General features: G+C 36.5%; 1 protein-coding gene across 1 annotated transcript in view; it reads left to right on the forward strand.

The window, feature by feature from the left end:
* The window catches only part of LOC141348532 (major histocompatibility complex class I-related gene protein-like), a 27,808-nt gene continuing 13,786 nt past the window's right edge, over positions 1 to 14,022 (forward strand). The window contains exons 1-6 of the mRNA XM_073852816.1: positions 1 to 97; positions 2,492 to 2,641; positions 2,819 to 3,094; positions 3,223 to 3,510; positions 3,614 to 3,736; positions 3,892 to 3,902. Of these exons, the coding sequence (XP_073708917.1) occupies positions 1 to 97; positions 2,492 to 2,641; positions 2,819 to 3,094; positions 3,223 to 3,510; positions 3,614 to 3,736; positions 3,892 to 3,902 (945 nt within the window). The remainder of the gene's footprint in view (positions 98 to 2,491; positions 2,642 to 2,818; positions 3,095 to 3,222; positions 3,511 to 3,613; positions 3,737 to 3,891; positions 3,903 to 14,022) is intronic.

Below are 14,022 nucleotides of genomic sequence, written 5' to 3' on the forward strand. Positions count from 1 at the left end.
ATGACATTTGTAACGCATATAGTTGGACAAACACCATTTCCTGAGTTCAGTGCTATGATGATGCTGGATGATGTGCAAATAGGATATTACGACTGTGGTGATTTGTGAACAGGTATTGTGATTGGCTGTTCTGTGTCTGGGTCCAGGGTTGCTCGACAACGGGGGCGGTTCCAGCTCAAGCAGGCTGACACAGAAGGTAGAGAGTTTGTCTATCAATGCATGCTTTAATAAAGTACAACTCTGAGTTCAACGAAGCAACGAACTGCTCTGTGTATCATGACATGGTGTCAGAATGAAAGTTCTCCACGCACTCCTATAATCTGAGAAGGAGGACGGAAGGAAAATGTCGAAGTTTCACACGCCCGGAGGTTTTGATTTCGCACAGCCATCAAGTTGGCCAGCGTGGAGGCAGCGTTTAGCATGATTCAGGATTGCAACGAAGCTTGACAAGGAAGACAAAGATGTACAGGTGAATTCACTGCTCTATGCAATGGGCAAGCAGGCTGAATCCATATTCAGCACATTTTCGTTCTCCTCAGAGGAGGAAAATGATTACTACAATGCAGTAGTTAAAAAGTTTGACGAACATTTCGTGCCCAAACGCAACGTGATTCGTGACCGTGCTTGTTTTCACAAACGGAGTCAACGGAATGGTGAAAGTGTCGAGGCATTCATCAGGAATCTATATGAGCTTGCAGAGTTTTGTGATTTCGGTGCTACTAAAGACGAGCAGATTCGCGATCGCATCGTGATCGGAAATGCAGATATCAATGTGTCTGAAAAGCTGCAGTTAGAGCCCGATTTGACGCTGGGGAAAGCGATACAGATTGCTCGCCAGTCGGAACTGATTAAAACTCAAAGTGCTGATATTCGAGGAGCAGGTGATGTAAGTGAAGTAGGCTACAAGTCTAAACATACGAGACAATTCAAGAAATACACAGGCGGTAAATTCAGAAATCCTGACACTAAACAAAGAAATGAAAGTAGTAAAGTGACCTGCTCAAGGTGTGCACGTTCGCACGAATATGGGGCCTGCCCTGCTCGGTGTAAATGATGCCGCAGGTGTAATAAAACTGGCCATTTCGAAGTCGCTTGTAAAACAAAAACTGTAAAAGAGGTGACCAGCGAAAAACAAGATGATGAAATCAAGGGAACGTGGACAAAGAAAAGGACAAAGTGTCAGTTTCTGGACTTACGTTGTTAAAGGCCCATACACCAACAACCTCCTCAGTCGTAAAACTGCCTGCGAAATGAAACTGGTTAGCAGAATTGATTCTGTTAACATGGAGGACTGTGTTTTCGGGGACTTTGGACTGTTAGATTGTGAGCCGATCAAAATTGAGCTCAGAAAGGATGCCATACCATACAGTCTTTCTTCCCCTCGTTGAGTCCCTTTTCCATTGCTGCCAAAAGTGGAAGAGGAGCTGCAGCGAATGCTAAAGTCAGGAATCATAGAAGAAGTCACGGAAGCCACAGACTGGTGTGCTCCAATGGTGCCTGTGATAAAGAAAAACGGCAAGATTAGAATTTGTGTTGACCTTAAGAAACTGAACGAAGCAGTAAAGCGTGAAAGATTCATTCTGCCTACACTTGAGGATATCTTACCACAACTGTCTGGTGCATGCATATTCTCCACATTAGACGCATCTAGTGGATTTTGGCAGATACCATTGGATTCAAGCTGCAGAAAACTCACCACTACTCACCTACTAATCTGACTGAACTGCGACAGGTCTTAGGGATGATAAATTACCTGGGCAAATTCCTTCCAGGTCTTTCGTCAGTTATTCATCCAATGACTGAGCTGCTGAAGGGTGACACTGAGTGGACCTGGAGCGAAGCACAGATGCAGGCATTTAACAGGGTGAAGAGCATGCTGACTTCAGCACCAGCGCTAGCGTTCTATGATGCAACCAAGACCACAGTAGTCAGCGCGGACGCAAGCAGTTATGGTCTAGGTGCTGCCCTGTTTCAGCAGCAGGAAGATGGACTGCGTCCGATTGCTTTCTACTCAAGGACTTTAACTGAGACTGAACGCCGTTACTCACAAATCGAGAAGGAGTGCCTAGCCAGTGTGTGGGCATGTGAGCGGTTCTCACGGTACTTGCAAGGTATGGACAAATTTGAACTCCAGACTGACCATAAGCCACTTGTGCCCTTGATTAACACATATGATGTTGACAAAGCTCCCTTAAGATGCCAACGGTTACTGATGCGCTTGATGAGATTTAATGTCAAAGCAGTGCATGTACCGGGCAAACAGCTCGTGGTGGCAGACACTCTTTCCAGAAATCTGGAACTCTTGTGAACAGGTATTGTGATTGGCTGTTCTGTGTCTGGGTCCAGGGTTGCTCGGCAACGGGGGCGGTTCCAGCTCAAGCAGGCTGACACAGAAGGCAGAGAGTTTGTCTATCAGTGCATGCTTTAATAAAGTACAACTCTGAGTTCAACGAAGCAACGAACTGCTTTGTGTATCATGACAACGACTCAGTCACATGGAAACCCGTCTATCGCACTAACAGTGCTGATTCCCAGTACCATGAAGAAGACCAAACGGATGCTGATACTCTATTTCGTGATATGTATAACATCTTCAAAGAAAGAGAAGTTTATCTTAAGGAGCACCAAAATCACACAGATGGTGAGTGCAAAGCAAAAGAATTGTAACAAAAGACTTAATAACAAATGTAACTTTTAAGTGCTTATGCAAACAGCATGTAAAACATTTGATGTAGAAGCAAGAAAGCTACATGTGCTAGAGAGAGTAACTCTAAAATAAATTAATAAGTCTTCATAATTTTTTCCTATTCATTTGAAGGTGTACGAGTTCACCAGAGAATTGCTGGATGTGAATTGTTAAATGATGATAAACCAGGTTTACTTCAGAGATGGGATGCTTTAGATGGACAAAATATAGAAGAGTTCATTTTTGACATAAAAAACAACAAAACCCAGACAAAAATGACATGGAGACCATGGAACCAGCAAAAATGGCTTCGTGTCAAGTATATGTATGAAAATGTTTATCATCCTCTTTGCACAAAAGTTTTGCGGAGGTATCTGTATATGGAAAAGAACAATGTGCTGAGAAAAGGTGAGAAAATCAAACAGATTAACAGAAACACCCAGAGAGCAGTGCTGACAAAAATGTGTTTCTCTAAATGCTTTATGAAGCATTACAAAAAATTTTGCAACAGTAACAGTACGCATTCTTCTCTGTAGTGTCACCCAGAGTCAGACTCATGAATAAGATGCTCCCAGACTCACAAGGGCTTCAGATCAGCTGTCTGGCCACTGGTTTTTACCCGCGTCACATTAACATGAGCCTGTTCAGAGATGGTCAGCCTGTGGATGATGATCAGATCACAGGAGGAGAGATTCTGCCCAACGGAGACGGAACTTACCAGATGAGGAAGAGTTTGGTGATCAGTGCAGAACTATGTGAGGGACATAAATACAACTGTACAGTGAAGCACCTCAGTTTCAAAGAAAAACTGGACATTACATTTGGTAAAGACCATTGCCACATTCATATTTATGCCAAACTGATTTCCTTGTAGCTTACTGTTATCAATTTTCTTTTTTTTTTCTTTTTTGTTCACCCTATTTTCAAATGTGAATGATTGTGACACAGGATCTTTCAGTCAGTCTGCAGTTCTCTGTGTGCTGGTGTTCATATGTGTAGCTGTTCTCATCATAACTGCACTGATCATATGGAGGAAGAGACGTGCTGCTGGTAAATGTTCTGTTCAGTCCAGTTCATTACATCTAATGATCAATTAGAAAAATATACCAGTCATCAGTTCCTTTAGAGACACTCTTTTAAAAATAATTGTACACAGTTTTATGTGTTACTCTCTATCATGGTTTAACTGTCTCATTCTTGTTTAGGACAAGGATCTGTAATGTCACAGACTAAATACTCTTCTACTTCATGTGAGTAAATTGTTTTTAAAGTAATATGAATTTAACAACATATTCCTCTTATGGTTATTTTTGTAAGCTTTCTAGAAATGACAACCAAAGTATTTTTTTTCTTAATTTCAGCTTCCATGCTTGATAAAACATGAAGAATTAGTCTTCTATATGACCCCATATTAGACAATACATTCAAAAATGTAAAAGTCGTAGCATTTTCTCTGTGGATGCTATTTAAGTTATGCTATGATGACCTTCAAATGAAATTAAAAAAGGACAAAGGAACGTAAAATAGGTAATGTATGACACAAACACACTGCTGTGAGCATTTAAAACAATTACCCGTAACAGATTAGTCTCAGCCTCAGACGTCACGCCCACGGAACGTTGGCTAAAAGTCTGATGCATATGGTACACTTAACTGGAAACACTTCAGAAATGTCGAAGCTGTCATCTGATTAGCTGAATTTGATCGGATTTCCGGGAGACGCGAGTGTCGCGTTTATTTTCGGTCCGCCGGAAACAAAGCCCAGACTGATTTACTCTGCATTTTGCTAAAATGTGCTTATGCAGACGCCATTGTTGTTATACACATTTGCGACGTTAACGAACAAATTACTGACTTACTGCTTGTTCTCCCTCTTCTTATTTAACGTTCAATGCTGGTTATTTCTATGACTGACTTGTTGCATGCCAGTCCGAAACGCACCGAAACGTGACGCTGAACGAAACGAACTGTGATTGGTTGTTTGACATGTCGGTCAAACGGCCTTATGGGCGGGCCTTGGCCAATGAAAGCTGGCATGAATTCCAGACCTTCAGCTGTCAGTCTGAAGGTCTGGCTATGCGAGACTAGTAACAGATTGATATAGAGATTTTCTAAAAACTCACTGCAATGCTGCTGAAAACCCTGACCAAGTGTTAAAATTTCAGGCAGCAAGCTCATTGGCTGCTGATACAACAGAAAACAATCATCTGTGCAATGTAGAGAACAATGTGATTGGTAGCAAATTGAATTAAGGGCCTATCAGTCTGCGTCATATTGAGTTTCAAGACAAAACTTTGTACTTCTGTCATGACAACTCTTTAAATGTTTGGCATGGTAATAGATTTAACAGTGTTTGTATTTGGCAGAATAGATCTGCTATATTGCTGCTGCTACTGCAGAGCAAGTACAGAGATACTGCCAATACATACACACACTGCTGTGCATTTAAGATGTACTGCTGCAGTTTAGAGGTGTGTTCTTAGTGATCTACAGATCTGGCCATTAAAAATGCGTCTATTTTCACGCGGCAGCCTGCAATTCGGCACGCGTGGGCACGCGTCCTGCCGCAGCGGCTTTTTTAGATTTTTTTACAACGTTGTTGCACTTCATATAATATCCACCAGGTGGCGCAAGGAACAACATTCTGTAGCCAAACACCATGGCCAGCTCTAGGGGGCGTTGGTCACAAATACCAGTACAATAGTTCAATGATTCCTCTTTACTGAAATTATGGTTCAAACCAATAGCAAAAAGATAGCCTATTCATAAGCAGGTGCAGTTGTATTGTTATTTTGTTTTCTTTCTTTGTTTTCCTGACGAACATTTATTAGACTGCATCGGAAACAGAAATGTTAATTTCGGTTATTTTATTTCTCCAACCGACAACTGACGTAAACCGCTAAATTCGTTTTCAGGGATTAATTATACACAAGCAAGAAGCAGCATAAACATCAGAACCTCATGTGCAGAGTTTATGCACAGAGAAAAACCCAATAAACCTATATATAATAATAAATAAAATAGGCCCACATAAGAAATATATGTTTTTCTTTTCTGAATGAATAATAATTTAACAAATTAATAAGTAGCAAGCCTATATGCAGAATTTTAGGCAATTTCTGTGATGCGCCCTTAAACCAGCATCTTGTTTCCATTTTTTTTTTTTTACAAATAGCCTACGCGTTTTTTTTTAATTTTTTTTTATTTTTATTGTGATTGTACACAAATAACAGAAATATGTAAAATATCATAGTTTTAAGCAATGCCGTACTCTTGAACGAGTATTGTAAGCTGTATCCACTTTATTAAGGGGAAAAAAATCAAGTGATCCTGACGGCGCCGCGGGCAGTTAAATTACTCGACAACTTTCACCTTCAGAATAAAATACATTAGGCTATATATTTCAGCGTTTTAAAGCAACATCAAATTAAGATATGCATGTTTAAGAGGTAGTTCGTCTTTTTCTTTTTCTAAGATACACAATTTTAGATACACTGACAATTAATTTGAGTAGAGACAGATAGAAATGGGAAGGATAAATAGAAACTACAGTATTTTTGCGATTTTGGTGCTTAGAAATTTATTCTAAGCGGGCCGCGGGCGAATAATATAGTTAATATAGCGCGGAGCGGGTGGATGCGGAATAAAACCTCGTGGAAGCGGGACTGGAAAAGCACTTTGTTATATCCTATAGACTATTTAGATACTTCATCATCAAGCAAAAATTTATTCATAAGCAGGAGCAGTTTTATTATTATTTTCTTTCATTTTTTTCCTGTTGAACTTTTATTAGACTGCATTGAAAATAGAAATGTTAATTTCTGTTTTTTTTTCCAAACGACAACCGACGCGTTTAGTTATTATTAACGACAAGATTGTGTTAAATTACATTTAAATTGAAACGTGGCTGTGACACATTAATAACAGTTAAATTCGTTTTGAGGGGTTAATTGTACACAAGCAAAAAGCAGCATAAACATCAGAACATCATGCGCAGATCTTATGCACAGAGAAAACCCAAAAAAGCTGTATGTAAAATAAATAAAAATGCCCATATGCGAAATATAAATTTCTTAATGAATAATAATTTAACAAAACGAAATAAAATAAAATTAATAAGTAGCAAGCCTATATGCAGAATTGTAGGCAATTTCTGTGACGCGCCCTTGAACCAGCATCTTGTTTACATTTTTTTTTTTTACAAATAGCATACACATCTGTTTTTTCGTTGTGATTGTACACAAATAACAGAAATATGTAAAATAGCATAGTTTTGAGCAATCCCTTACTCTTGAACGAGTATTGTAAGCTGTATCCACTTAATTAAAAGGGGAAAAAAACGTGATCCTGACGGCGCCGCAGGCAGTTAAATAACTGGACCACTTTCACCTTCAGAATAAAATACATTATATATTTCAGCGTTTTAAAGCAACATCAAATTAAGATATGCATGTTTAAGAGGTAGTTCCTCTTTTTCTTTTTCTAAGATACACAATTTTAGATACACTGACAATTAATTTGAGTAGAGAGGAATAGAAATGGAGAGGATAAATATAAACTACAGTTTTTATAGAGTTAAAAATTAATTAATTTATTTATTAGTATTATTACTATTATTATTTTGATTTGTTTTTGCGATTTTGGTGCTTAGAAATTTATTCTAAGCGGGCAGCGGGCGAATAATATAGTTAATATAGCGGGAGCGCGTGGATGCGGAATAAAACCTTGTGGAATCGGGACTGGAAAAGCACTTTATTGTTATATCCTGTAGACTATACTTCATCATCAAGCATGGGCGTCGGAAGCAAAATAAATGTGGGTGGGTCCTCCCCCAGAAAAATAAATACTTTAGTATATGCCATTTTCTGTAGTCTGGTGCCTTTTATTTAATGTTTTTACACAATGCAAATACTCCATATTTACAAATATTACAAAAGACGGCTATACTGCAACATTTTCAGTGGCGTTAGTGATAATACGAGTAACATATCGTTTTTGACGCGGGAGACCCGAGTTCGCATCCGCCTTTTGGTGAAATCATTTTCAAAATCGTCTCCCTTTTCACTTATATCATATCGGAAAGGCATTTGTTTATTAGTTAATTAATGAAATAATTGAAAAGTTGAAATAAAGTATCAACTAGGGTTAGGTCACCTACCGTAAGTGTATCTGAGCACTATACTGTACTTTTAGGAGTGTTAATAATTAATTTTATTATTATTATTGTTATTATTATTATTATTATTATTATTATTATTATTATTATTATTATTATTATTATTATTATTGTCTTTAGATTTGTTCTTACATTTTGATGCCGTACATTATTATGACGCACTGCCCATGCAGTTTTTTTTTTCTTTTTTCTTAAAAACTAATTGAAGTGAAAGGGAAGAAACCCATGTAGATTTGGCCTAATGTCCATAAATACTAGCCTAGTATTATATCCTAATATAGAAAATAATTTAGACAAATAAACAGAAGGCTCACTTTTCAAAACAATAAAGCTTAGCCTATATGACTGACAACGAATACAACAATTGTTAAGTATCAAAAGTGCTCCAGTGAGTTATGCAATTTTTTTCCACCTTTTTTTCTTTTTCTTTTTTTTTTAAGTGGAAAAGTAGTTCTTCTATTTCGGAGAAGTTCATTAAGTCTGTCTCTTAACAGCTTCCAGTCACGAACTGCGGGTTGAATCTCCGACCAACGATCAGTAAGTTTTTTTTTTTTTTCTTCATCTTTAAACAGCTCCGATTTACATCATTTTAGCCTGGAACTAGGCTTAAGTCTGTTCTGGGAAACCAAAGGGAAGTGTATTTTTTTTTTTTTCAGTTTTCTGAAAAGTAGCCGTTAATGAGGCATCAGAGTTAAGCGGCATGCAGTATAAAGAGCGAAATGTTTATGAATGGCAGAGTGGAGGTGGGGTGGGGTGTTGAATGCTGTCTGTTGCCTTGTTGTAATCAACATTTGGAGACTTGGGGGTGCTGGGGGCGGATTCCGACTGCATTCAGTTGCATTTCGAATTCAGCATTCAAATGCATGCCAGGGAGAAGGGGAAAGCTTTCCTCACACGCTCCACTTTTTTCAAAACATTAGTGTCCAACCTGACACGCGGGTCAGTGGATAAACAACCCGAACCCGACCGTTTTCAAATAACCCACCAGCAACTCGGACCGCAGAATAAAAAAAATAAATATTGTACCCGACCCGCCTCCTGACCCGTATGTTTAATACTAAAGTGATTAAGCTGTGGAGATGCAGTCTGAAATATCCCGACATCAGAAATCCATTGGTGTACAAGCTAAAAAATAAAATTAAAATAAAACAATGTGTCCTGTTGTAAAGTCGTTGCCGTATTGTTGTGTATGAAGTTCAGATGTTATTATTTTAAGAAATATATATGTTTTAGGATTCTCCTTATTTTTGTTTTAGACATCCATCAATTACGGTGAATAAAAAAAATTCCGCGCTGGTGGAAACAAGACTTTCGCTTCTACTTTTGAGACCGGTGTTCTGACGTTTTTCTAAAAAAAAAAAAATAAGAATTCAAAATTCAAAATGTATTGTCATAAAAACAGAAGGTGAATATAATTCAAAAATGTTAAGTATATGCTGATTAAAGAAAACATGAAGGATGCCGCTTAATATTTGGCTTTTACGTGAACTTTAAAGCTTATCCCTCATTCCATTTGTTTTCTTTGTTTTGTAATCTTTATATTATTTTCGTGAAATGTATTTTTGCTCAACATGCATTTCTCGTGGCCACGAGTTTAATGAATAAACCAACCTGTGTGACATTAGTAACCCAGAATTATTTGAGATATTTCGTTTTGAGTTAAGAAATTGTTTGCCTATATTAATTGTTATAGAAATTAATACAATATTAAATAATTATACAGGCGATGCTGTATATGCTAATGCTGTCTGTGCGCAATGTAGACAGCTTTCACAAGTGTTTACATGTATTACATGTTGGCCAACTTCAAATTAAATAGCCCTGCAAGAAACATTTCATGCATCCCACAATCTTGTCCATTGACTGACCTTCTTTTTTTCCCATTATATTTGTATTATTCGTTTGTATTCGTTATTTTTTCCTTCATTTTGATCTCGTTACATAACATTCTGAATGTAAATGATACTGTAAAGGTGCTATGACTGGGGTTTTTACTGGAATGCAGTTTAAAGGTTAAATTTAACATATATTGTATTTTATTTAGTCTAACTAATAGACAAATAACTGAAGAGTGAATCATTCACATAGTTTCATTTGGAAATAATTTATCGTCACACAGTAAAATAGGCCTACATTCCTTCTCTTAACTAAAGAATTGAACATATAAAATATGAATTGAACATATTTTATTTTGTTTAGTCTAATTAACAGACTAGACTATATAAATATTAAACTGTTTTACTGAGAAATGAATCATTCACGTAGTTTCATTTGTAAATGAAAACATCATGTATCGTCACACACGGGGATAAATACAATCAAAAAGTCAAAACGTAATTGGCATAATTGTCAGGCGTTAAAAATAAATAGCCCTAACCAGGTATTGAAATAATAATAACCTATAATAAGAATAAATAATAAGTGATTTAGAGCTATCTACTTTTTTCTTTATTGTGAATCGCTTAACCTAAATAACTTTATATATGCTATTTGGCATATATTTAGCAAATATTGTGAACTACAATTATGCCAATAAAGTTTTGACTTTATGATTGTATTAATGCCCGTGTGTGACCATACGATTTACAAATGGAACGTGAATGATTCACTCGACAATGAAACACTATATAGGTTATAATTAGACTAAAAATGAATATATGCCATATAGTATAATCAAAGCTTTCATGGCATGTCAGCATTTATCATTTAGATTCGGAATGTTAAGAGATCGAAATTAAGGGGGACATACTGAATATAAACGAATAATACATTTATTACAGAAAAAAAGGATCAATTAATGGATAAGACTTAAGGATGCATAAAATGTTTCTTGCAGGGCTATTTAATTTGAAGTACTTATATGTAATAAATTCTTGATAAACTTTTGAATGCTGTCTACATCGCGCACAGACATTCGCATATACAGCATTGCCTATTGTTAATATATAACTTAATATTGCATTAATTTCTATAACAATTAATAAAAACATTTCTTAACTCAAAATAAAAAATATTAATAAACCTATCTCTGATAATCCTGGGTTATGGTTACGCAGGTTTGTTTATGCATTAAACATAAGGATGTCATTACCTCGACAAAATAATCTTGTGGCCACGACATAATATGACATTCCCAGGAATTAATATCTCGTGGCAATGACAAAAAGTAATATGACGTTCCTACGAATTCATTTGTGTGGCCACGACAAACATAAGTGAACCGAAGGTGTCCCCTCCAGGTTACCGTACCTTTTAGTTTGCAGCAATGTTTTCAGCCTGCTCCAGTCCAGTGCGTTACATGACTGCCCCCTACTGATCATGTCTTTCCTATGTCATTGTATTTTCCGTGTTCCTTTGGAATACACCGGCGTCACGCGAGACCACTTTACTTCCCGCGCGCATTTTAAATGGCCAGATCTGTACCAGTGTGGTGTTAGCTACATATGTGCCTACATACCAGTGTGAGCATGCATGCCACTAAACTAAGAAGGTTTTGGGCTGCGTGTTTTAAAGCTTGTGAGCTATTGCTGTGTGTACCTGGGGTCACCTAATCAGATATCTTAAATCTACACTGTAAAGAGATATTGTCATTAACAGTATTAGTACTGTTCAGTTTATTGTCATTTTCTTTGCCTGTATAAAACAGTCCAATGATACAGCAGTAAACCATATAAGTATTTATATCTTAAATGCAACCACTTCGCTTTGAATAAAAGCATCTGGCAAATGCATGAATGTAAATTTAATGTAATATCAAATGCATTTTGGGTTACCTAATTTTGCATTTCAATTAAATGGATTATGCCCCTTTTTACAAAACGTAATAAAAGGTATCCCCAGAATGTGTCTGTTAAGTTTCAGTTCAAAATAACCCACACATCATTTGTTGAAAACGCTGTTTTCGTGCAAGACTCTTTAAATGCAAATGAGCAGAATATTGTGCCTTTACAGCTCATACTTCGGATATCCTGCTAAAAAAAAAAAAAAAACATCTGTTTGGTTTTGATTATGTTTTATTGTGCTGAAATCATGCATTTAAACCATATCAGTTTAAACTTCTGATATGCGGTTTTCTAAGTGCACATATCCGAAGAACACGCACAGAACGTGGCTGCCACACGGCATGTGAGTACTAAACTAAGTTCTCTTTCATGTCTATTTGCTCTTAAAATGTCAAATACACACAAATGTATGTTAAAAACACACAGGAGTTACAAAAACAGTTATGTCTGTGAAAGTTAACAGCTGGGAAAGAAACAGGGGTGCATATCTGCAAGTCATCTGTGTTAGATCCTGTTAGAATGCAGCAAACTTGCATGAAACTTTTACTTTCGCTTTGCACGTCAGGAAAGAAAACAAGGAAAGAAAAATGTATACCCAGAGCTCCTCCTTGTGGCCACCACATAAAATACAAGGAGGAACAAACCTACATGAGACACTACTTAAGAATTTAGCAGCTTTTAACAAAAGGGAAAAAGGGGTCATTTATATTAATTAATTAATATATGTGACCCTGGAGCACAAAACTAGTTATAGGTAGCATGCTGTAAAACCCAAAAGTTATGGTAACTCAAACCGTTTGAGGAAACCGATTGCCTTAAACCATTTAAGTTTTAAAACCAATAAATATGAGTACTATAAACTCATCTACATTGAGTTAAGTTAATTGATCTCAATCTAACAAGTTTGCACCCTTGAAGAAATCTCATGTTTATATTAGATCTGTGTGGCAGCAGCGTAATATACAGTAAATAAATCAATAAATCCACTGTTCTCTTGTCACCTCTGAGGCTGGGATTCGAAATAGTGTTCTTTGCCATGCCATTACCTCTGTACACCGTTGTCGCTTGCAAAAACAAAATGATGGCGCCGTGGGTAAAAACGTCCAAAAAAATCTGAGCGGCTTGGTTTTTTTTTTTTTTTTTTTTTTTTTTTACCTGATTGCAGAAAAAGGCTTACCTAAATAAAGTTGGTAAATATAAATAAAACTAGGTTGATTTCATGTTTTATAGGCTGGTAGATCCACTGATTGCCCGATTATAGCACTTAATTATGGAAAAAGTCCGATTTTCATGATGTGTCCAACAAAGGCTCCAACATAAACTCCAAACATAAAAAAACAACACAGTGAATAATGTGTTTTTTTGCTATTACATGTGAAAACATCTAAAAGTTGAGCATAAAACAAAAATATAATAATATTTTTGTTGAGTTGCTGGTACTACATAAATCTCTTGGATCTAAATGGATTTACAGTAGAGAAAAATTACAGTTGTGACCATATATCCCCTCCCCACCCCAATCCTTTTCTTTCACATTTTACAGTATTATTGTACACATTACAGTAAAAAGTACTGTTCAAAGGAAAAAACTCAGCTACAGTGTAGTTGCTTGACTTACAATGTGTATTTGGACTAGTTGTTGAGGTGATTGAGGAGGGGCTTTCATATGCCTTAGCGTCATGATCTCCGCTCCAAGTTTGTATATTTGTTGTTTTATTGTGTGTTTGTCCTGTGAAAGTTTCTGAGTTCTGTCTTTTCAAGGACTTATGCATCGCAGTAGTGTACATTGTGTAACATTTACAGATGTATCAGTTTTGTAGAGATATTTTTGTGTCCTGGTTATTCTTGGTGTAGGTTTTATTTCCATTCTGTTTACTTGTTATTCCTGCTGTGTAAAATCTGCTTGTGTTAAAAGTTTAGTGCCTTTTAAAAATAATACGATGGAAGAGTACCAGAACAGAAAATTTATCTTTTCTGTTTTCAGAAAATAGATTTACTAACAAATTATTAATATTTTGGTAGGCCTTTAAGGTTTAATTATAAATAATAATTATTAAATGCTGTAAAAAAATTGTAAGAAACTGAAAAAGCCACCTGTTTGATAAAAACAGTAAATGTTTTGTATGAGGATACTGAACAGTTATTCCATTCTCTAAAAATGACTGTTGTGCTTTGTACTTTTATGCCGAGGTAATGCAGTATGTGTGAATCTGACTTTGCCTGTCTCTGTTTGAAGAGAGATTTCAAATTTGAATTCTGTCATGCAACCTTTTTCTATAAACATAGCTCATGCCAGGCTGGCTCTGAATTCAGAATGGGTTGCAAGTGTTTGTTAGGTCGGTGTAAGAATTTGACAAGTTTGCACTGGTTCCCTCAAG

The sequence above is a fragment of the Garra rufa genome, chromosome 13 (assembly GCF_049309525.1).
Source record: "Garra rufa chromosome 13, GarRuf1.0, whole genome shotgun sequence".
NCBI lineage: Eukaryota > Metazoa > Chordata > Actinopteri > Cypriniformes > Cyprinidae > Garra > Garra rufa.